The 23,026-nt window shown below is 42.1% G+C and overlaps 2 protein-coding genes across 4 annotated transcripts in view; one reads left to right on the top strand and one right to left on the bottom strand.

The window, feature by feature from the left end:
* MTTP (microsomal triglyceride transfer protein) overlaps window positions 1–23,026 on the top strand; it is a 58,755-nt gene that overhangs the window by 33,452 nt on the left and 2,277 nt on the right. The window contains exons 16-19 of one of the 3 annotated variants that reach the window (XR_012904044.1): window positions 6,938–7,062; window positions 9,786–9,956; window positions 19,292–19,456; window positions 20,326–20,427. Coding sequence is in view for 2 of the 3 variants with exons in the window: in XM_006133780.4 (XP_006133842.2) it covers window positions 6,938–7,062; window positions 9,786–9,956; window positions 11,448–11,616 (465 nt within the window). In the remaining variant the exon portion in view is untranslated. Of the gene's footprint in view, window positions 1–6,937; window positions 7,063–9,785; window positions 9,957–11,447; window positions 13,615–19,291; window positions 19,457–20,325; window positions 20,428–23,026 lie in introns of those variants that run through there. The other 2 variants (XM_006133780.4, XM_075929652.1) reach the window with 2 other exon arrangements.
* The window catches only part of C5H4orf54 (chromosome 5 C4orf54 homolog), a 57,537-nt gene that overhangs the window by 5,994 nt on the left and 28,517 nt on the right, over window positions 1–23,026 (bottom strand). The gene's annotated exons all lie outside the window — the stretch shown is intronic.

Here is a 23,026-nt window from a genome sequence, read left to right on the forward strand (position 1 = left end):
CATCGAAAGTCTAAAAGGCTCATCTCAGAAAACATTCTTCTCTCAACCAAACTGGCACCAGAGATGCTAAAAAAAAAGTGACAAGATTTTTATTTTTGTGTAATGGGTAAGAGTTTTTCACTGTCCTTGTATTGACAGTGAAATTATATTTGGTGAAACTTTCCCAAACAATTCCTCTCTAGATGGAAATCACCAAAGGTGAAGGGTTCAGATAGTTATAACCAGCTGCAAAAGGATTTAAAATGGAAACGATTACAACTTTAGATGTATTTGTCACTAGTGTGCTGTCTGCAGATAACCTTTTCATCTTTTACCAAAGACCACACGGTCTAAATCTAGCTTCAGATATGGAACAGCCATGCCCTTGAGTAGCACAAGGTCTAGACTCTTATGCTAGAGCAGAAAAGCAGCATTTGGATTGATTTTTCCGTTCTGCTCAAATACAGATGTGTGGAACTGGAGATCTAATGGTAGAAACATTTTACCCTAAAGTATTACAGGTTGCACCTCTCAAAAACGACAATCTCTGATCTGGCAACATCCGTGGTCCAGCATGACCATGGATGTTCCCAGACTAGAGAGCCTAGTGGTAGAAGGGCTATCCAAAAGCAGGACTGGGCTGAAGCAACAGGACGGCGCAGAGGCAGGGGCAAGGGCAGGGGCTGGCAGCAGTTCTGAGCAGCCTGCAGTTATGAGGCTGGAGTCAGCAGCAGCCCCCAGCAGCCTGTGGCACTTAGACCCCCTTAGCCTGTGGGTCCAGAGCAGCATCCACAGCACAGAACCAGGCAGTCGACAGCCTTTGGTAGTGCGGGGCTGGAGCTAGAGCCCTGAGCAGCCCGTGGCAGCAGGGCTAGACCCTGTAGGCTACCACAGGGCAGGAGTTCGAGCCTTCGGCAGTGGGACTGGAGCCAGCAATCTGGGGCAGTGCAGGGCCAGGGCCAAAGCCCATGGGAGCCTGTGTCAGCGGGAGCAGAACCAGGACTATAGCCAGCTCCTAGCAGCCCATGGCATCAGCTCTTGGCAGCCCACAGAAGGGGGGTCGGGGTTGGACCCTCAGTAGTACAGCACGGAGCCGGAGCCTGTAGGCAGCCTCCAGCCCAAACAGTGGTAGCAGGTCCAGCTGAGGCTCAGAGTAGTGGGGAGCCCCCCGAGGGTGCCTGACCAGGGAGATCTAGCCTGGGCTGTACTTGATTACTGGGCAAGCATGATGCAAATTGCTTCCTCTGCAAAATTTCAGGGAGGTTCCAGTAGTAGAACTTCTTACTTCATAGAATCTCAGTCTTCCCTACTTTTTGGTGGAGGGGGACTGTTAAACTGACTAACATTGTGCCTGGACAGTACCAACCAGAAATTATCCTGAGCACCAGGTCTTCTGCACCAGAGGACTGGCATTCACAGTCACACACTGCCATTTTTAAATGGTTTTGTCAGCTAAGAGTTTCACCTCTAGTACACAAACTGTGAACTAAAGTTCACTGAGAAAATCTTACATGAAGATTACAGGCCAGAAGTCCAGCTAACTGACAGTGTGGCAGAGACTTATTTTACAAACCAAGCAGGGAGGAAACATGATCAGACATTTATGTTCATCAGCTCACATCACATAAGCACGGTGTTTCCAGAATTAAATCTTTCCAACGGTCATGCATGTACCGAGATCCTAAATATTCTGGTAGAATCACCTGACTTAGCTCCCCAAGAACTCTGCCAGACAGTGGATCCTGGACTCCTTCATGTCAGAGAACCTAATAAGTGTGTAGGGAGCACCAGGGTTGGAACTGCATGCCATGCCTCACAACAGCAGGGCATATCATTTTAGGTCAGTCACTGAAATTCAGGACGCCTTGGCAGTGGAAGCTCTGTGACAGCACAGTGAGCAGATGGGATCAGTCTCTGCTCTCTCTTCTGTGTCATGGATAGCACAGTTGCTGCACAAGCTAGCTGGGATCTGGGTAGCAGTTACCTCAATTGATCTTTCCTAGTAAGGAAAGCTCTGGTTCCTTTTAAACTCCATCCACACAAGGCCCTGAGCTGGTTTACAATGCTTTTTGAAAAAAGGTTTAGGCTAAATTGTTGGGTTTTTTTTTCATTGTACATTGTGTCATTGTGTATGGGACTGGCTGTGACTATTTTTAACAATCATGTTTAAGATTAGAAACGGCCTTAACATTGGTCTGCCACTTCCATAAGCCCCGCTACACTGTGTTAGAAATATTTTCACCTGGAGAGCCTTTAAACTGGACTAGAACTGTATCATGAACCAGTGTAAACAAAAGTGTAGCTGGAGCCTTAACTGAATGCTAAGACTGGCATTTAAGAATCTAGATCTGAGAGGAGAGTCCCTCCCTACACTTGTGCTGAAGCCATTTCACCCACTGCCATAATTAACATAGCTTCTTACCCGTGGTTTTTGTTATCAGGGTACTAATTCTGCTTTCTTGGCCATCATGAATAATGGTACACAACACCTTCTAAACCATCCTGGCCAACAGCATGGCTTCATTAAACAGTTTATAACATTGTTTTCATTCTTCTCTATAATGCCCAGTGGTCATATTCCTGCTAGACAGATCCACAGATGATCATAGCTTGGGGCAACATGGTTTCAGCTCAGACAGAAATGTGTAAAGGAGGTAAACAGCATAGTTATCCTATTTATAGAATGCCTTGAAAGCCGAAAGGAGGAATATAAAACTGGCCATTTAAATGTTTGAAACCTAATTTCAGAATATTCTCTTTTATAGGGGCTCTGGAAAACAGTATATTCTGAATTTTTTAAAAGGCCCGTAGAATGGCTGTAAAGGTTTTTCTGCCTTTTTGTTCCTCTTTATACGGACTTCAAGTAGTAGTTGCTCCACTGCTCGCTGATTAAATAGGTGAAAAGTGAAGCTGACTATATGCAAAGTGCTGTCAAATATAGTAAAAATACCTAGAAAAATAGCTCTCTTTCACTAGCTCCTTTTCTCTGTAGTAATCCTTACTATAACAGACAGCATTTTCAGAAGGATGTGAATTCCAAGTTGATGTCCCTTTAAATGCATGCTCCTGCCCACTACTCATGATACAGTGTTTTTGTGAGAGAGGATGTTCCAAAAATTCACAAACAAAAATCAGAGTGCACTGTGTGTCTATTACCATCTTTCCCATGTGAGTTCAAAGGTTAAGAGTGATAATGTGGCAAATCATAACCTCCTTCATAAAAGAAACCCCCCTCATAAAATTATTTTTGAGCTCCTGAAGACACCTACATTAACGCTCCCAGGTGTAAGAACAATATTTCTGCCCGTTCCAGAAGAGCAGAGAAATCAAATATTTTATAAGTAAGTCAAAGCAGCCATTTGAAAACCAGACCCTGATTATAGGGTAGCCAGTTCCCAAAGAAAGGCATTTTTCAGCACTGCCATTTGCATTCCATTCCATTAGCAGAGTATGTAGTAGGTGAGGCTTTTGCTGAAATGTGGTCTACTTCAACATTTTGAATCAGCACTAAGACATTGATCCTAGTCTTCTGTTACAAAGGCACCGGTAAGCTTTAAATAGAAAGGAGCACTTATAAAAGCCAACTCCCATGGACTTTAATGGGATTTGCACATGTTTAACTGAGGATAGCCTTAAGACCTCAAGTAAGAAATGGATGATCAGGTCAACCTTGTCAAGTCTCATAAAATTTTAAACAATGAGACACAGGCATTTATGAGATTTTCTTTGAGTTTTAATGGAAAATTTAAATTAATTGTTGAAGCCTTTGAAGTCCTAAATAATCACACCCACAGTGACTACTGAATTTAATAACTCGGGCTTTGCAAATTGATCTCTCACTCAAATACTTAAGTGCAATTTGACATGGATCTACAAAAATCTGCTTTGTTTGTGCACAAATGGTTTTCACAATGCACGCTCACATTCTTTCAGTTATAGCCCAGTCTGGTTCTATTTTTTTAAAAGAGAAGCATGGATTGTCTCCCTATACAAATGAGCCAGGCATTTTTAATTAGCTATCATAGGTGAGATCCTGAGACCATTAAAATCAATGGAAAAATTCCCTTCAATTTCAGTGCAGGCCAGGATTTCATCAGGATTTTAACTAGATAATAATAATAAAATAATAATAATAATAAAAAGGACAACAGCATGTTATCAAGCTAATGAGGCGCATCTTTGTTTACAAGCTACAGCCAGCTCCAGAGCATTCTTAGGTTATATGTTCAGTCCACTCCAGTAGCTGACTGCCAAGTGACAAGCCTATTGAACTCTGCAACACAGAATGTTTCAGACCTTAAAAGGTGAAGTAACCAGATACAGTCACCACATTTCTCCAGGCTCCATACACTGTGAGAGGAAGGTTTTAAGGCCCTCCCCCACAACCAACTTTGCTAAGCACCAGCCCCTGCTGATTGAGTTTGGGAGGGAATCTAAATACTTCTTATGGAAGCTTCTTTTGCAGGAGATAGCAGGGCTGCGAGTAACTAGCAAGGAAAGGACCACAGAGAGAAATCCCTTTGTCCAGCTTTGAAATGGAAGAGGGCAGAATCAAGCACTCCTGCATGATGCAGACACCTGCAGTAACACAGGGAACAACACATGAACAGAGATACTGGCAAGGAGCAGGACTTGGTGGAAAGAGAGAGGACAAGTATCCCCATTGCAAAGAGCCAAGGTCATAGGGGAAAAGGGGAAGAGAGCAGCCGATTTCACTGAGGCTACATCTAGACTGCAAGCTTCTTTAGAAAGAGAGTGTCCACAGAGCAAAAGCTCAACGAAGAAGCGATCTGCTTTTTCGAAAGATAGCATCCACATTGATTGGACACTATCTCGCATTTAAGTTGTGATTAGTATGGATGGAGTGGCCACCAGGGCATTTGTGTTATTTCCTGGAGGCCTCTTCTTTCGAAAGAACTCCCTCTTCTGCGTCTTCGCACGCCTTTTTCCGAAACAGCTTCTTTGTCGTAGAAAGAGGTCTATCGCTGTCGGAAAACCCCTTGTTCTTTCGACTTTGTCAAAAGAATGCAATAGCAGTATGGATGTAAGTGTAGTTTTCCCAGGAAAACTGATGTTTTTCCGGAAAAACGCTGCAGTATAGACATACTGAGAGTAGACACCTGCAGGTTGTGTGTGCATGGCCAGCCCCTCTCTCACAGTGCTAGCTCTGCTTAGTGTGTGGGGAATTAATCTCACTAGGACAATGGGGGTGAAAAAGCGTAAGTCCCTCTTCCCTCAACAGGGAAAGGAGACAGGCTCCTGCTAGGTAGAGGGGAATGAGAACCAACTCTTCCTGCTGTATTGAAAGTGGTCGCTCCCATCCTCATTTCTTCTGTGATTGTCCTCTGGGCAGAGTGTCCATGGCCTATGCCTCACACCTGCTCTTTCCTTCAGCGGCAAGAGGGGCATGGGCTCTTGCCCCCCAACATTACTGCAAATGTTTTTGAGCTAGTTGACTAAATAAATAATTTTTTTTTTTTGCTGGAAAATGCAGGTCCATTAAAAACAGAATGCTTTGCAAAAGCTCTGTTGATTACACTCATTTTTTAAAAAAAGAAAACAAAACATTTGACAATATCAGAATGTCCCATATTGACATTTTCAGAATAAATCCTATGTTTTTTGTTGTTTTTAAAAGGATAAGTGAAACAAATCATTTTAATTTTGTTACAACAAAACATTTTGATAGTTCCCAAACTCCCCATAATCTACCTTATTGGAGAATTTTGAATTTTGTGTGTTTCATTCCAATTTAAAATGAAGCTAATTAAGAAATCCTTCCTGAAAGGGAATTAACCTCTGTATAGCTCTAATCATCTTATTTGTACAGAAGGTGTACTGAGACAGAGAGGTTAAAAACCTTTTCTAAAGCCCACTGAAGTCATTTGGAATATTTTTATGGACTTCAATGGGCTCTGATTAAGGCTGTAAGAGACTTCACCAAGGCCACAGAAGAAATCAGTTTCAGAGCCAAGATTAGATGTTCCTGGCTCCCTAGCCTGTGCTCAGTGCCCTATGTTGTACCCCACTCCTTCCACAAATGGTGTTCCACGGACCTCAGTAATAAGTATGATTTACTAATTAGTGCCAGCCATTTACATTATGCATAGTTAGAGAGGAGGAGACTTTTGGACTAAACCAACTTTTTAATAACAAAATGTACTTTAAGAAAATGAATTAGTCTATCTAGTTTTAAGGTGAGTGGGGCAGTTATATAACGCAAATCAGATTACCAAGCATCATGAACTTTAAAAACTTGGCTGACTATCAAAATTCAAATGTAACGAGCTGCTGTGAGGCTGAGTTATTATCACTTCCGAAATTGACTCCATGCACATTTTCAGTCCAGCTGTAAAGGTTTCAAGCAGCCATCCGCACACCCAATACTGGCCAAAAATGCACGGATAGCAAAATGTCACAGGCAATTTGTATTTGTGGTAGCCACTGGATTGTTCCAATCAAATCTTTCCACTATGGGGGTTCTATATCATTCTACAGTTCTCTGGGCAACAGTGGGTATATTTTATTGCCATGATTGGGTAAAATTGTGCACTGGATGCTCTCAGCTGGCAGATGCCGACAAGACAAACTCAGAAATCCAGAATTCCACTGTAGTTTTCCTGGGAGGTGTAGGCCTGTGTGGTAGCTCTGACACACTTTGCAAGCATGGGACAGGATGCTTCCTGTTCTGTACCAGGCCACCAATGCTATCTGGTGACTGAGGTGGGAGAAAGGACACACTTGAGATTCCGATATCATCTGCTTCCTTTTCATGAGGGTGCCGGGCAATAGCAATAAAGTTTTGCCCATCTTCTCCACAACAATGGAAAAGGATTGAAGGGAGCTCCATGTATTTTCTTCACACTTGAACAGTCCTCAAAGAAACAAGAACATTAACACTGTTTCTGATCTGCATTTAGCAAGATGGAGTGTGACCTGTGCTCTTCTATGTTTTCAGCTCATTCAGTTACAGTCTGGGCTGAAGGCCAGTGCAGAATTCCAGGGTGGTCTGGCCATTGACATTTCAGGTGGAATGGAGTTCAGTCTTTGGTACAGAGAATCCAAAACCAGTGTTAAGAACCGGTGAGATACTTACAATACATGCTATGACCTTATACTCTGACATAGAAAAATGCGAAATGAACTGGTCTATTTTGAGACTTTTCAAACAGAAACAACCTTGCATTTTTATTAAAATTGAGGGAAAGTTATATTAAATGCCTTTTAAAATTAGATTTGCATTTTGGGTGAAATAATGTGGCAATAAGTATGTTGTCTGTATGAAAACAACAATGAAAGAAAGGATATAAAAATGAACCACATTTATTATGCTACAGAAAACCTGAATGCATGTCAGTGCTTCAAAGGCTACATGCATTCTGTTTTCTTTTAGGCTGAGACTGCTCCACTGGTCTCAGTGAGATTATCATCAGTGGATATGAGAACTGAACTTGACCCCCATGTCTTCAAAGTGCTTTCAGTTTTTCTAAAGCACTTAAATCTCATTGAAAGTCAGTGGGACTTAGGCCCTTAAATGTCTAAATCACTTCTGAAAATGTCCCCCACCCCCAATTAATTAGCTAATCCTCACCTGTGAACTAATTAACATATTTTTAAAAGGGGGGGAGTGAAGAGAGGCAAAGAGATCAAATAATTTACCCAAAATACAGGAAATTGGTGGCAGAATAATGATTCAAGTTCAGGAGTTCCTTGCTTCCAAACTCATGTCTAACCTGATAGATTATGCTGCCTCTTTAGAATGAGAGTGGATTTGATATGATTGTATCTGTAGCCTGAGACAGTAATGCACAAGTTGACTCACACAGTCTTGATCAGAAATAAGGACGTCGCCTCTTTTGGGAAAATTACATTTCTAGCCCTCTGAATAGAAACTGCAGTGATAAGATGTTCTTCTCAAAAGGGGACAGAAAAGGTCTCTGTTCATGCAAGGTGCCAAGCATCTCGTGTAGGATGCTGAGCACCCTCAAGTTCTGTTGACTACCATGGGCATTTTGGATGTGTGAGAAAAGCAAGCTGAAGCCCCAAAGGAGTAGTGGTTGACGTAAGAGGAAAAATGGGCAAGATTGTTAATGTTAACTTATGATTTCTTGAATGAGCTCTAAACACAACTTGCTTTAGGTCAGAGTTGGGCAATAAAATGGTGGCGGTTCTCCAGGGTATGCACTTATAAATAAATAAATATTGCCTATCTCCTAGAACTGGAAGGGACCTTGAAAGGTCATTGAGTCCAGTCCCCTGCCTTCACAGCAGGACCAAGTACTCTCTCTGATGAATTTTTGCCCCAAATCCCTAAATGGCCTCCACAAGGACTGAACTCACAACCCTTGGTTTAGCAGGCCAATGCTCAAACCACTGAGCTATCCCTCCCCACATTGCTGCTATATTTACCTACACCTTCACAGGCATGGGCAATCACAGCTCCCACTGGCCAGGAAGAACAATCTGTGGCCAATGGAAGCTGTGATCCTCCATACCTGTGGGGGGAGACAGGTAAATACAACAGTGTGGAGGCCCCCCGGGGCTAACCCTGGTGGATGGGATCTGGCCCACATGCCAAAATTTGCCCACCCCTGCTTTAGGTAGTGTATTGTACATTAACTAAATGAATTACTGTAATCAATAATAGATTTAGGCTCTCCGTACTGGTTTTTACCTGTTATGAGTGGCACAGATCCCATTCCTGCAGTCAGTGAAGCTGACCTATACATATAATACTATTCTTGACTGGAGACCAAAACAGCTATCATAAAACAGATGTCAGTACACTCTGAGATAACCCTGAAACAGAGACAGTACATCCTAGCATCTCCACTGTTCCCATTTCCCTTGGGTTTGAATGTTGCTGCCCAGTGGCATTTTGTAAGTTTTGCATGCTCTGGGAGCTTTGTCAAAAATGCCAGTGACCAAAGACTTTGGGTCTGATTTGCCAAAGACACCTGGTGCGATCATTTATGTCAGTGCAAACAGAGTATAAAATACTACCAAATCAACGTGGTAGTATTTTACATCTCTTTTTTATTCATGTGGATAACTAAAGAAGGCTCTTTAAGGAATCAGCCCTAGACATAACAGCATACACACCATACTTTTGGGCTGTGTCTAGACTTCATCTCTTTTCCGTAAAAGGGATGCAAATTAGACACATCGCAATTGCAAATGAAGCAGGGATTTAAATCCCTCCTGCTTCATTTGCATAAACATGGCTGCTGCTTTTTTCCGGCTTGGAGCTTTGCCAGAAAAAAGTGCCAGTCTAGACGGGGATCTTTCGGAAAATAAAGCCTTTCCTGAAAGATCCCTTAATCCTCTTAAAATAAGGAATAAGGGATCTTTCAGAAAAGGCTTTATTTTCCGAAAGATCCCTGTCTAGACTGGTACTTTTTTCCGGCAAAGACCAGAGCCGGAAAAAAGCGGCAGCCATGTTTATGCAAATGAAGCAGGGGGGATTTAAATCCCTGCTTCATTTGCAATTGCGATGTGTCTAATTTGCATACCTTTTATGGAAAAGGGATTGAGTCTAGACACAGCCTTGCAGTAAGTTCCAATGACAAAGGATGTATGCTCAAAAGTGTACTTTTTACCCAATATTAATGGTTCTTTTCTCCTCTTTGTGTGTGTGAGTGCACACAATCACTAGTGCCAGCTGAAGTTCCCAAAATACACTTATGTAAGAATAAACTTCAAGAGAACAGTTAGTATTATTAGCTCAAATATTAGGACTGTTTGCAGCTTAACCTGTTTGCTTCTGAGATCTGTTAATAATAAACTCTGTCTGAATTTACTTATAGGGGAACCATAGTGGCAACTGGTAATATCATAGTGGATTCCTTCTTTGTGAAAGCTGGTATGGAAACCAGTTTTGAAACAGAGGCAACACTAAACTTCATCTCCACAGTGCAGTTTTCAGAATATCCATTCTTGGTTTGCATGCAGATGGACAAACTAGAATCTCCATTCAGGTAAGAAATAAAAATGCTGTATGAAATTTCCAATTAACCATTTGCCAGATGCCAGAACTGCCAGAAATTTCCAATTAACCAGATGCCAGAGCTGTTTCCCCTTCCATGTGTTTGATGTTCACAAACATGAGAGATTAAAAACAGAGACTAGATTTAAACATAGTACAAGCAAGTGCTATGCAAGATTACTCCCAAACACAAATATCTCTCTTAATATCTCTGACCTACAACATGCCAGAAATATGGATAAACATTTAACAGGGACTTTGACAGACCACTGCTCTTGCTTTGACTTCTTTTTGTCAGATTTCCACCCATCTTTTAGAAGTAACAACCACGTGAAATAACCCCACTAATAACCTTAATATGTCATCACTATAGATGGTTAAAAAACCTGAGAGTCAAACAAAGAAGCACCCCTGGTAATGACTATCCACAATCTGTTCATTAGGCCAATGATAGTGCAAGTGCTTAGCGGTAAAGGACTTGAGCCTGCAGGGTTGCCTTTATAACATACTGATGCTTGGCCAGAATGTTTAGTGCTTAGCTCAATTACCATGCTCTGTAAAAGATACAGTACTTCAATATGGGTATGTCTACACTACCCCGCTAGTTCGAACTAGCGGGGTAATGTATGCATACCGCACTTGCTAATGAAGCCCGGGATTTGAATTTCCCGGGCTTCATTAGCATAAGCGGGGAGCCGCCATTTTTAAATCCCCGCTGCTTCGAACCCCGTGTAGCGCGGCTACACGGGGCTCGAACTAGGTAGTTCGGACTAGGGTCCTATTCCGAACTACCGGTACTCCTCGTGAAACGAGGTGTACCGGTAGTTCGGAATAGGCACCCTAGTCCGAACTACCTAGTTCGAGCCCCGTGTAGCCGCGCTACACGGGGTTCGAAGCAGCGGGGATTTAAAAATGGCGGCTCCCCGCTTATGCTAATGAAGCCCGGGAAATTCAAATCCCGGGCTTCATTAGCAAGTGCGGTATGCATACATTACCCTCCTAGTTCGAACTAGGAGGGTAGTGTAGACATACCCTACGTCTGGAAATATTTTTAACTGGTCACTTTCCACCTTGAAATTTAAAATGACTGTACAATAAAGTAAAACGTGTTTTTCAATGGCTAAGTGATTACTGCACTGCCACGTGAGACGCTTAGGTTTGTTTTTCTGCTAAGAATTGAAAATGGTCTGGTGACAGCACTGTCTGCCCCTGTGAGAATGTCCTCACTGAATGGAAGCCTATGTATATAGTGATGGGCCCAACAGATGGGAATTTCTTAAAGCTCTCCCAGGAATCCCATCTCTGAAAATATGGTATTAGTTGTACTGATCAATATGTATCCTGATTAGATATAAAATCACTAGTCACATTGAAATCAAATCAATCTGCTATGGATGTGGTGTGCCCTTACCTAGATTCACAGGTAGGGTGCAGATTTAATATCTGTTTGGCTATAGTACATAACAGGATTGTGTCTTTGCAGGCAATATGTGACTAAATATGAAAGCCTGCCATCTGGCAAACGGTACACTTCTCGGAAAGGAAAAGTCAAACTGCTGGCAGGTTCTGAATACCCACTCCATCAAGAGAACTCCAATATGTGCAGGAAGGTTTTCAGCACTCAGTCTGACTCCTCCGACAGCTGGTTTTGAAATGGGCACCTGTTCTTTCATTCTACCGAAGCCATGGCTCCCTGAGTAACTTAGGCGTATATGTACTGTACTAGCTCAGTGCCTGATCCTGCACTGTTGAAATCAATGGAAAGTATGACATTGACTTCCAACAGGCCCACGATCAAACACTTAGTATGTGCATAGTGTTTACATATTTACATATATTTAAGATTTTTGTAAAAAGCTAAGAAAAAACAAAAAACAATTTGGAAGTAATGCATACACTCCCCCGTGGGAGGTATGATTTGCAATTTTTTTTTCAAAAGTAGAAAGACATTCATATTTTTCTCAAAATGGGAATATAGAAGCCCATCTCCATGATATGCAGTAAGAACATTTATGCTGTAAACAGAATGATTATTTATCAATACATTTAGAGACAGCCATTTGTTAAAAAACTAACCAGTTCTCATTCAAATACACAGCAGCATTATTCTAAGGGCCATTAATTCTTGGTCACTCACTGCTGCCTGCTTGTTTAATCCAAATCAGGGTGCATTTTCCTAATTATTTAGAGCCTCAATCTCAGAAGTATTATCTTTCTTTTTATGGAGTCCTACGGTTCGATATATTTGATTAAAAATTTAGGATGACATTTTCAAGAGTGCCCTGCATTGGCCCAACACTTCTTCCACTGATGTGAACTAAGGAATGCCTATTAACTTCAGGGGAAACAAAGTTAAGCCAATGCTGATCATGTTTGAAGAGCTCACTCTGAAACTTCATGTAACTATGGGGGATCAAAGCAGGTACATTTCTAGAGATGAGCATTCACTGTAGCAATCTGGGCAGTAAGGATTATTCATGTGAATAAAAACTTTAAAGGATCAGGACCAATTTTGGCTGAAAATAATACTGTATTTGTTACTCATTTTGCAGTTATTACAATGTAATAAATGAATAAGTAAATATGTCCCATCACAGAACACACTACTTTCCTAGTCTCTTAATCCCTCAAGTGATTCATATTATTTATAATTCCATAAAACAGGCTATCTAGTGTAAGTGCTGGGCTCAAATAAACTTGGATAAGTTGCATTTCAGAAAATGAAATCAGGCAGAAAAAGCTTTTGGATGATCTCACATACGCAACCCCTCCATAAATGCTTATCTTGCTACAGAGCATAAAATTGCCTGCCTGTTCAGTGCAAACAGATTATCTATTAATTTTAGAACGATCAGCAGAACATATGGGCTGATTATTGTATTTCTCCAAAACACCACTGATGCACTTTTCTTGACAAACCCTAAAAATAAAATGAGGCAAAATAAACAAAAACCTTCTTTCCCTCTTGATTTTTGTATTTTATCTTGTGGTTTAGTTTTATTCTCTAAGAGGTAGTAACTGGGAGGTGCTCACTGCGTGAGTCCTTTCTGTAGCTGCTGTTGCATGCAATGCTGAGATGAAGAGAGGGGTACTACCCTTTTCTGGACATCCCAGCCATTCAGTTAAATAAATTGCCTGTAAAGATTAAAATCATAGATAATGGGTCCTAGAGAGTCTCCAGAAATGCTAGGGAAGCAGGAAGTGTTAGCAGGAAGCCAGGAGAGCCAATGAAAACAGAGTATGGGTTTTTGAGTGGGAAGCAATGACCTTCTTGTTCCAGTCTGTGGGTCACCAGAGCAGAGCTGGGAGACATTAAGCCAGGGAGCAAGGCATGAAATATCCAGCAATATCCATGCCTAGGGAAGGACTAAAACTTGGAACAAATAATATGTGAGTTGAACAGGGAATGTTTAGTCAGACATCATCAGGTTATTTTCTTTATTTTTGGTTTGTTGGACTTCTCTCTTGAGCCTATGAACCTCCACACACCCCCTCCCCACTGTAACTTTTAAACTCAATCCCAGGGAAGCAATTCTCTGTGCTTTAACCTTTCTTTTTTAGTTGCTCTGTAACACCTAAAAACCAAGTAATGTTTTGCCAAGTATGTTTTCTTTGTTTTGTTAATAAAAATCACCTTTTAAAGACCACAATCTGATTCCTGTGTCCTAAAAGGCAGAAGGTTCTGTGTGTATGTGCCTAAGACTGCAAGGCCAACTATTAAGAAAATTACAGTTATTTAAACTCTGTCCAGAAGGAAGGTTAAAGAGCTTGAGGGACCCCACAGAGAGAAATCCCCAAATGCGTCTTCTTGCATTCTCAAAGGGGTTTTTGCATTTGGGTGGCGGCAGTGGTACCATCCAAAATAAGGGAATCTGTGACCTTGGGGAGTTTTTAAATAGAACCCAGTAGTGGCAGGATATTTTAAAGTTTCTTGTGGGCCTCCATCTTCTGCACTTGAAGTGCCAGAGTGGGGAACAACCTTCATAGGTATTGCAGGTCTTTTCTTGCTCCTGGTGCCCCTTTTAAGTTGTCAGTCTTGCTTCGCTGGTTTTCACTGGCTCAGCCCTCCAGCTGGATGTCACAATCAAAATGCACCTCTGCCAGGAAACTATCTTGTCTACCCTTACGAAGAGGATCTATAGCCCCAGATCTTGGACCGTCAAATTCAACCTTTTGCTAAGGTTTACAAACATGCATAGGTCCCTACGTGGGGTTTATACCACTTTGCCAGTGGCAAAACCGAGACCTATCCACTACTCCTGATTCCAATTCAGGGAACCTATAAACAGCAGCGATGTACCGCTCACTTCAATTCCTTATTGCTACTTCCCTGGGACTCTTCTCACCTACCTCTTTACCTTCACCCATCAACTCAGGGTTAATGTTTTAGATCCTCTCTCTGACCCTAAGCAAATGCAGCTAGAACCAAACTCTGTTTATTCTTCAAGCTGTTTTGGTCTGAAAAGAGCACCATCCCTCTCCAATCCCATACAGGAACACACGGCCCTGCAGTTCTCTCTCTCTTAGCCTGGGGGCACTAATTCGTTGCTTACATGAGACTTCTTTAGGGAGGTGTGGAGGACCGACCTTTGTAGCTTCTTTCCTGCTGTGGGGTATAATAGGACACTGCAGCCTCCAGCAGGGATCCACAATCACCAAATGCATCCCATTCCAGTAATAAAGTCAGCCCTTTTATCCATAGCCAAATAGTCTCTCCCTGTAGTAGAACTGGTGAGGTTCTGTGATGCAAAGAGAAGCAGGACTGGAGAAGAAAGGGCAGATAAAGAATGGTGTTCAACTCTGAACCTAAGATATAAACCAGCCAAAATCCTCTTTCAGCCCTGCTGTATCACAGAAACCATTTGGGCTTTTTACATAGCCACAGAATCTACTCTGTCCTATTCTTAGGGTATGGAAATCACATGTCCAGTGACTGCAGAATGCCAAAAGCCTGTCTTCATTCCTTACTGGCAAAGACATTATAAGGCTTAGGTTGCAATATCACTGTTATTGTCACATATTCCAGTGCAATATTGTCACACTGGAAACACATAGACATAACTCCTCTTCAGGATTCAAACAAAGATAAATTACTTTCAGAGGGGGAACAATCCTCAACACCAGCAGGAGCAATCCTGAAAAAACAGTAGCAAAATCAATTACAATTTTGGATGAATATTCTTTTCTCGGTATGCTAACATCAGTTGGAATTTGACTTGAGCTGAATTCAATTTGAACAGATGCAAACCACATTCCTATGCTACATACTGAATTCTGCAGATAATTCTTTAAAAGTTGTAAGTAAAGTCAAATTAGAAGAAAAAAAAACCCCTAATCCCCACATTTTCATAAGGAGTGGGACCTGCTTCCATTATAAAGCCCTGTTTGAGTTCCATTACATCTTCAGCTTGGAAAACTGGTTTAGTCTGAAAATTGACATTGTTACTCTGTGGCTGTAGGCAGACAGAACCCCCTCCCCTCCTCTCCTTCCTCTGACATCCTTGGGAGAGAGAATCCTTGAGAGTGAAACTCTTCCTTCAAAGGCTCCAGGGCCACCAGAGGTGCTGGAATAACAATGGCCCTGGATGCTAGACAGGAACCAGATAACAGCGGCAATTGGGCCAGCAGGCGATCGGGGCCTCGAGCTGCCCTTGGCTGGTACTAGTATTGATACTCCTACACACACCGTCCCAGAAGAGGAATCTGCCGCCCCATCAGAAAGAATGTCCGGCCCTAATGATTTAGTTACCTCCATCTCACAGGTGCAAATTAAACTTTGGACCCCCTGTGGGACTGGGCGTCACAAAGACGTTCCAACTTAATTGGCATTTTAATGACAAGAGAAGCGTCTACGTGACCACAGAGGTATAAAGTGGGGCCCTGTGACCCACTGTAATTGGAGATCCACCCATATACCTGCTGGTCAGGAGGTCTTGGACCTCCATCGCGTATGAACTGCTTTCCATTGGGATTGAGAGAAATGCTGGCTTCACCGGAGTAAGGATCGCAGGGGTGAGAATATACCTGCTAGGTGTCTATTTTTGCACGCATTCAATAAGAGCTCAGAGAACCAAAAGGGTTCCATGGTACCTTTAAGTGACTGGTATTGTATTGTCTTTGTAGTGACTGTGTTATCTGTAACACAGTAGTAACATTAAACAGCTAAGCTTGCCTTGTAACAATAAAATAGTAACTGTGTAAGCTTTCAACCTGACTCCCTGTTGCTGTAACAGAACCAAACACAATCAAAAAGAACCATAGCCGGTCAGGGGTAAACGCAGTAAGAGCTGAGGGTTGAGTCGTGCTGCCTCCACGGGGCAGACTCTTGGGGCGCCCGTCAGCCTCCCTGACTGCCTGCTGCAAAGGGACTTTTGTCGTAGCAGTCAAGGACTCGAGTGTAACGAGCTCTCTCTGCACCACCTTGGGGCACCTGTCAGCTTCCCTGGCTGCCCACTGTGAAGGGAATCTGTCCTAGCAGTCAAAGAATCGGGTGAGATAGGGCTCACAGACCACTCACTACCCCGGCCACCGGCTAACAGTGGGCCAAGAACATGGAGCCTGGAAAGTTTATTTTTTTTGTCAGACTGTTTTATATAGTAATTTGCAAGTTTGTGGCAGTGCTAGAAACATAGGCCTTATCTCTGGAGTGGCAGACCCATCTTTAATTTGCTAGATCACAGAACCTTTTTTTCCCATTTGCAGACCCCTATAGGTGTGGACCCTTTGGAAGTCTTAGCCATACTCTGTGCACCCCCAGGGGTCTGCAAACCACAGGCTGCAAACCACTGTTTTAAGCAAATTGCTTCAATCAGTTGTGTAACTGGGATATTAAGATGTACTCACCTTCGTAAAGTGATCAGCGGTCCAGAGATGAAAATGCACTGTAGCCAGGAATTATGCCAGGAAAGCTAGGGGGAAACAGACCCTTGTTGTACCGTACTATCCCCATCCCCTCCCCAGGCCCCAAGTCATACACGGTCCCTCTTTTTCTTCTACAATTCACTACCAATAAGGGTCTGAACAGATCCTTCTTTCCAGACATTCCTCCTCTCTCCTGCTGAACACCCACTCCCAAACCTGCTCCCCACATACCCAATACTCCCCCAACCTGTCTCCCAGCTTAGTCTCCCTTCTCAAGGCTCTCTCTGAGTCTGTGTGTCCTCCTCCTGCCTCCAGTGTCTCCTCTGAGGTTATGTCCTACTTAGAACTCCCCTTCCCCATGGTATTCCTTTAAGCCCGGATCCTTCTCCTAAGACTGACATTGGGTTGTTTCTCCCTACAAGTCCCCTCCCTAAGGGCTCCCCTCAGCTCAGAACATTCATTAAGGCTGTACCCTTTCCTCCTGATACTGCTCCCATACAGCTCCCCTCCCCAAATAGCCCCTGGACCATGAATCCCCAACCCAAAACACCTCAGCTACAGTTCCAGGTCACCTATCATGCCAGAACCTCCTTTATAGAGGAAGAGCTGCTGCTAAGTGCAACTCAGTTTCTTCTCCAGAACCAGCAGGGACAGAATGACCTCTGGGGAAAAGAGGTTGCAGATGCCTCTTCACCCAGCTGATATGGTAGAGGGACATTTCTGAGCTTCACTAAGCAACAGCCTCTGACTGCTCCCTCTTTCTCCTGCTCTCCCCCTCCAACCAGGACTGAAAATTGGCTGTAAGAAGTGTAGTGTCATTTCCTCCCCAAGCTCAAAGTTGAAGTGGAACTGTCTCTTTCACTCCCTTAAAATTACACTCCTGACTATAACTTAGTACTACAGGGGGTTCTCGCCTTGGTCTGGGTATCACACCCCTTCCTGCCCTTCTCATGAATGCTCCTCTTCTAAGAATGAGGAGCAGACCAGAACCTCAGGAAGTTTTGGAATGTAAAAGGGAGTCTCAGTATGGAAAAGCTGAGTACTGTTTGGTATTAGTGGCAGCATGACATGAAGTAGCTCTGACACGTAAGCTGCTATATTGTTTAGCGCTTTAAACCAGGAATCAGAATGTGCTGCATATGCATGGCTACCTTAACTAGTGAAACAGTGTATCTTGACAAGTGTGTCTGAATGACACAGGGTGGTGCAAGAGTTAATATTAGTGTGGCCAATGCAGCTCACTTCTTGAACTTAATTATCTGGTGAATCATCTATCCAACTTACTTAAAATTGACAACACTGGGTCTTTATGTTCTACCAAAAAAACCAAACCAAAACACAACAACCCAATATATTCCGAAGCATAAAATTTCAGCTCAATGACCTGATCAGGTTGCTAAATATTATACAAAGTTACCTATCAAGTCACTTATAAAACCAATTAAATGAAAATAAATTAATAATATGTACATACATTAATGATGCAGCTTAAATTCAAATGCTAGTTCACGCAGGACATGTCAAATCATTGGCATTATTATTATCTGTATTTCTTGTTTGAATCATCTCTCTAGCATTTCTCAAGAAATACTCATTATAAATATTAACTGAAAAAATTGTGCTACAATTGATAAATATCTTACCTGATATGTTCTGAAATTTATAGTATCTAAAAATATTTAGATACCAATTTCAAGATAAAAATAATATATTAAAATCCTTATAACCCAAGTTAAGCTTTTTCTATTGTGATGAGGAACATTTCCCTTTTATAAGAATAATGCCTTTATTAAATGGACAGTGTAAGTTTTAGGCTACGCTTGACTGTTTCCCTGGCTTTAAGTGCATCAGTTTTGTAAATTATATGTTAGGTAACTACACCACAGTATTATCAACCTTAATAGTTTTAGATAACATTTTTTATTTCAATGTCTTATTACTGTTTATTATATGCATGCAGTGTGGTAGCCATGATGGTCCCAGGCCTGAAGAAGAGCTCTGTGTTAGCACAAAAACGTCTCTCTCACAACAGAAGTTGCTCCAATAAAAGTTATTACCTTGCCCACCTTGTGTGTCTACTATTTGTACAGATCAAAAATAAGATCAGAGCACTGTTGTGTAGGACAGAGAAATTAAGACCCACCCGCTCTGTACTGTGGCAAGTACAGATGGACCCAATTAGAGCCTTAAGTGCTCAAGGCCATAAAGGACATCTGTGGCACAGCAGGGATTTGAATAGATTTGTTCTGTGTCCCAAACCAATGCCTAAACTGCAGGATCAGTCTCCCTCTCAAATCTATCTATACATTTTAGAAATGTATATCTGTCTCTGTCTGTTTGTCCATCTGTCTGTGAGTCCATTTGTTCAAGAACTCCTCCTAAACGGTAAGATTTAGGACTACCCAACTTGGTATGCAGCTTCCTCTTCTACTAACTTAAAGCAAGGTCATTATTTGGTTGTGCCAGGAAAACAGGATCTGCTTGGAATGGGATTGTTTTCCATACATGGAGAGGGAGAGGGGCTAATCGGAGGGACAGCAATACGGCAGAGTAACCACTGGGGCCAGCCACACCACTAAGAGAGTGGCCTGCTGGGGTTGGTACTCACCATCTTGCTGTCCACTGGACTGGGTAAGTAGCTCCCTGCTCAAACCCTTCCCCCGGCCCCTGGACACAGTGCCAGATAAGGGGTACAGAGAAAGCCCCACCAGATGATCGGGGGGATGGCAGGGGAAAAGGCCCCACCAAACAATGAAGGGGCAGAAGAAAAGGTCCCCCTGAAAGGGGGTTGTGCGGTGGAAGAGAAGGCCCTGCCAGACAGTGGTGTGTAGGCCCCACCACCCGCTCTGAACCCTGCTCCCACTCCCTTGAGCTCCTTCTCCTCCCAATCCCCTCCCCCGAGCCCCTCCTCACGCCGCACCCTGACTCCTGTATCCCCATCTATGCCCTGTGCCCCTTCTCAGCCCTCATTCTCATCCCCCCCACATCTCTAGGCCCCTGCCCTGAGTCCCTCCTCAACCCCCCACCTGACTGCTACACCCCCCCACACACTCCCAGCCTCCTTCCCTGAGCCCCCTAAATTCCCATGTCCCTGCCCTGTCTCCTGCACCCCCAACACCCGAAGGACCCGGTCAATGCTGAGTAAATCTTCTAGTTTATAATATTGAACTGTTAAGAACTTTTCCCATACCCAGAGTTGGGGCTTATACATGCTTGTAGGGGTGGGTGCTTTGTATGGGAATGTAATATAGCACATGCTGTCTTTTAAAAAAATGGTAACACCATTAAAAATGTTTTACGATTGTACAGAATCACCTCCTTATTGCCTCATGGTTAGAGAGCTAGATACACCAACCAACAATAGTGCTATTTTTTTAAGAATATGCACAGGTTTGTTTCCTATGCAAGTCAGTCCCCCTAAGGCACTCTCATGATTGTGGGTTTTTTTTAATTACTCATCTGGCATTATGAAGCTGTATGATTAAAACAAGTCATTTCAGATGGAACAACTGTCCCACTAAGACAAGTTTTAGACTTCAACAACTTTGAGTATCCCTTGAAATTAAATCAAATGGAGCTGTCAGCATAAGAAAGCCTCCAAGGTCAGTATTACTCCAGAAGTGATAAATGTCCTAATGGATACTACATGGTATCATTCCAATGTACTTATTTCTGAAGATATTCTACCCGAACAGCTGGACATAATGGGAATTCCTAAAGGGTTTTACTCCAACAACTGGGCAATAGAAGGTAATAGCTTACTTACATTGTCTCCATAGTTACAGAAACAACAAAACTGACAATCTTCTAAAAATAAGGTGAAAGTAATACACCGCCTAAGCCCGTATTTGAAACAAAAACATACTTAGCTACAATCAAAGCAAGTATTTTCCATACTTATTAAATAATCTGACACTAGAAGATTGTTGATGGTTTTATTTTTATTAAATCTTTGAAATAGTTAGAAATCATCCTTTTTCTAAATGATAAAATGTGAAAGTTAAATAACACATTATTTCCTCACCCAGAACTGTATGCATGAAGTATAATTTTTTATTAAGGAAAGTCCACAAAAGGGACCACTATAAATACGGTTAGGTCATACACACACAAAAAAGCCATGATTAAATAGATTTTTTGAAACCCATATCCTTAAAATTCTAGTCTATTTTTAAAAGCTATTTTTAAAAGCTATACACTGCAATAAAGGCTTTTCACTCCATGCCTGTTAGCACCTTCATGCACACATGGTGGAATACAAACAACAAAACAAAAAAATCCCCCCATCTCAATTATTTTGACATGCACAGTTTCTCTAAGAGGGAAACTACATTGTATGAAATGAGCATCTGAAAAGTAATGCAAAATGCATAATAAAAATCCGGTGATCACTACTTTTTTCAGTTTATGTCTCATCAAGGCATCATCTATATAAATATAACACCAATTGTACTACTAGACAGTAAAATGTTTTTCATGGAAAGTTCTCTATTGCTCTATTGAGGTAATAGGATAACTGCATTTAGGACTCTGCTTCATGTGACCAGATTCTCCACTGATATAAACTATCATAGCTCCATTGATCAGATTTCACTGGGCCAGATCTTCAAGTGGTATAAAATTGCACAGCTCTACTGATGTCAACAAACCAGGCCCATTTCGAAAGTAAAACCGAGGTCTAGACGCAGTTTTTTCAAAAACATCAGGCTTTTTTGAAAGATTCTGTACTCCTCAAAAAATGAGGTATACAGGATCTTTCGAAAAAGCCTGCCGTTTTCGAAAGAACCGCATCTAGACCACGGTTGTACTTTCAAAATGGCACTTGTTCGAAAGAGCGCCATTATGCGATTATGCAAATGAAGCACGGGATATTTAAATCCCCGCTTCATTTGCACTTTCGAAGTGTCTCATTTACATCCCTTCGCCGACAGAGGGATGTAGTCTAGTGACAGCCTGAGCCAGAGTTTCCAAGGGATACATTATTGCCTACAAAATCAATTGTAACTTGCTATAAGCATCTGATAGAAAGAATTCAAATCCTCTTCTAAAAATTGTGCCAGAGGAGGAACTGACATCTTTCACTAATCCCTCAATACACAAAGCTTTTCAGGATCAATAAGCACTTATTATAATACATGTATTGCAAGATCTGCATATGTTAGATAATTCACACAGATTAGGCCCCAATTAATATAGATACTTAAACATGTGCCAAATTTTAAGCACATGAGTTATCAATGGGGATCTGAGTGAACACAGGGATTTTCTCATGAACAATATATTGTAGATTCAGAGACTACTTTGGTAAGCAGATGATACATATCATAGAAATAATAAAGGTAGATGAATTAGATACATATAGATTAGTTTTTGCCAGTCAAATTATTTACTCATTATGATTCTATATTTTTATAACTGCCAAAAATTGGATTGTTTCCAGAAACATATATGTTCTTGCTTACTTTATGCACTGATTAATTGCTTGGAACAGACATCAGGCAGTTACTTCCTAGTTCTTTTTTCATTTTACCCTTTCAACAGATAGGTACAACACTTCTGTGTTTTCAGTTGTTCAGTGCCTCTCTCGCTATCTTCATTTGTTAAGAGTATTCAGAGATTCCCGGATTTCCTTTACTAATCCTTAAAAAAAAAAAATCTGATACATCTCATCAGAGCCTGCATGTCATACAATGTTCTGAGCTTTGCTAGAAATTCTTCACAATTTTGTTCCATTACATTCTATCCTTGTGGGAATGACTTAGGCACCTGCCTCACTACAGACAAAAACAGCTGCAGGAGACGGTGGTGCCCACCATACAGCTAGTAGCCCAATGGTTAGAGCCCACACCTGACATGAGACACCCAGGTTTCACTCCCCGTTCTGCAATCCGAATAAGAGTCTCTCACTTCTCTCAGAGGTGCTCAAAACACTGAGTTATGGGACATTCTTACGTGGGACTCTGTCAATCTCTCCTATTTAAGCTGTGCCACTGCAGATAAACAATGAAAGTGATTTGAGCAGAGAGACTAACCCAGGGCCTCTCACTCCCCTGACTGGAGCCCTTACTACTGGACTGTAGAGCACGGCTACTCAACACGCAGCCTCAGGCTGTTTGTTTGTGGCCCACTGTGCAGTTTGGATTTATGCGGAGCGCAACACACGGCCCACAGGTGGGACCCAAAACAAAAACGTAGTCATAG

This window comes from Pelodiscus sinensis, chromosome 5, assembly GCF_049634645.1.
Source record: "Pelodiscus sinensis isolate JC-2024 chromosome 5, ASM4963464v1, whole genome shotgun sequence".
Classification (NCBI taxonomy): Eukaryota; Metazoa; Chordata; order Testudines; family Trionychidae; genus Pelodiscus; species Pelodiscus sinensis.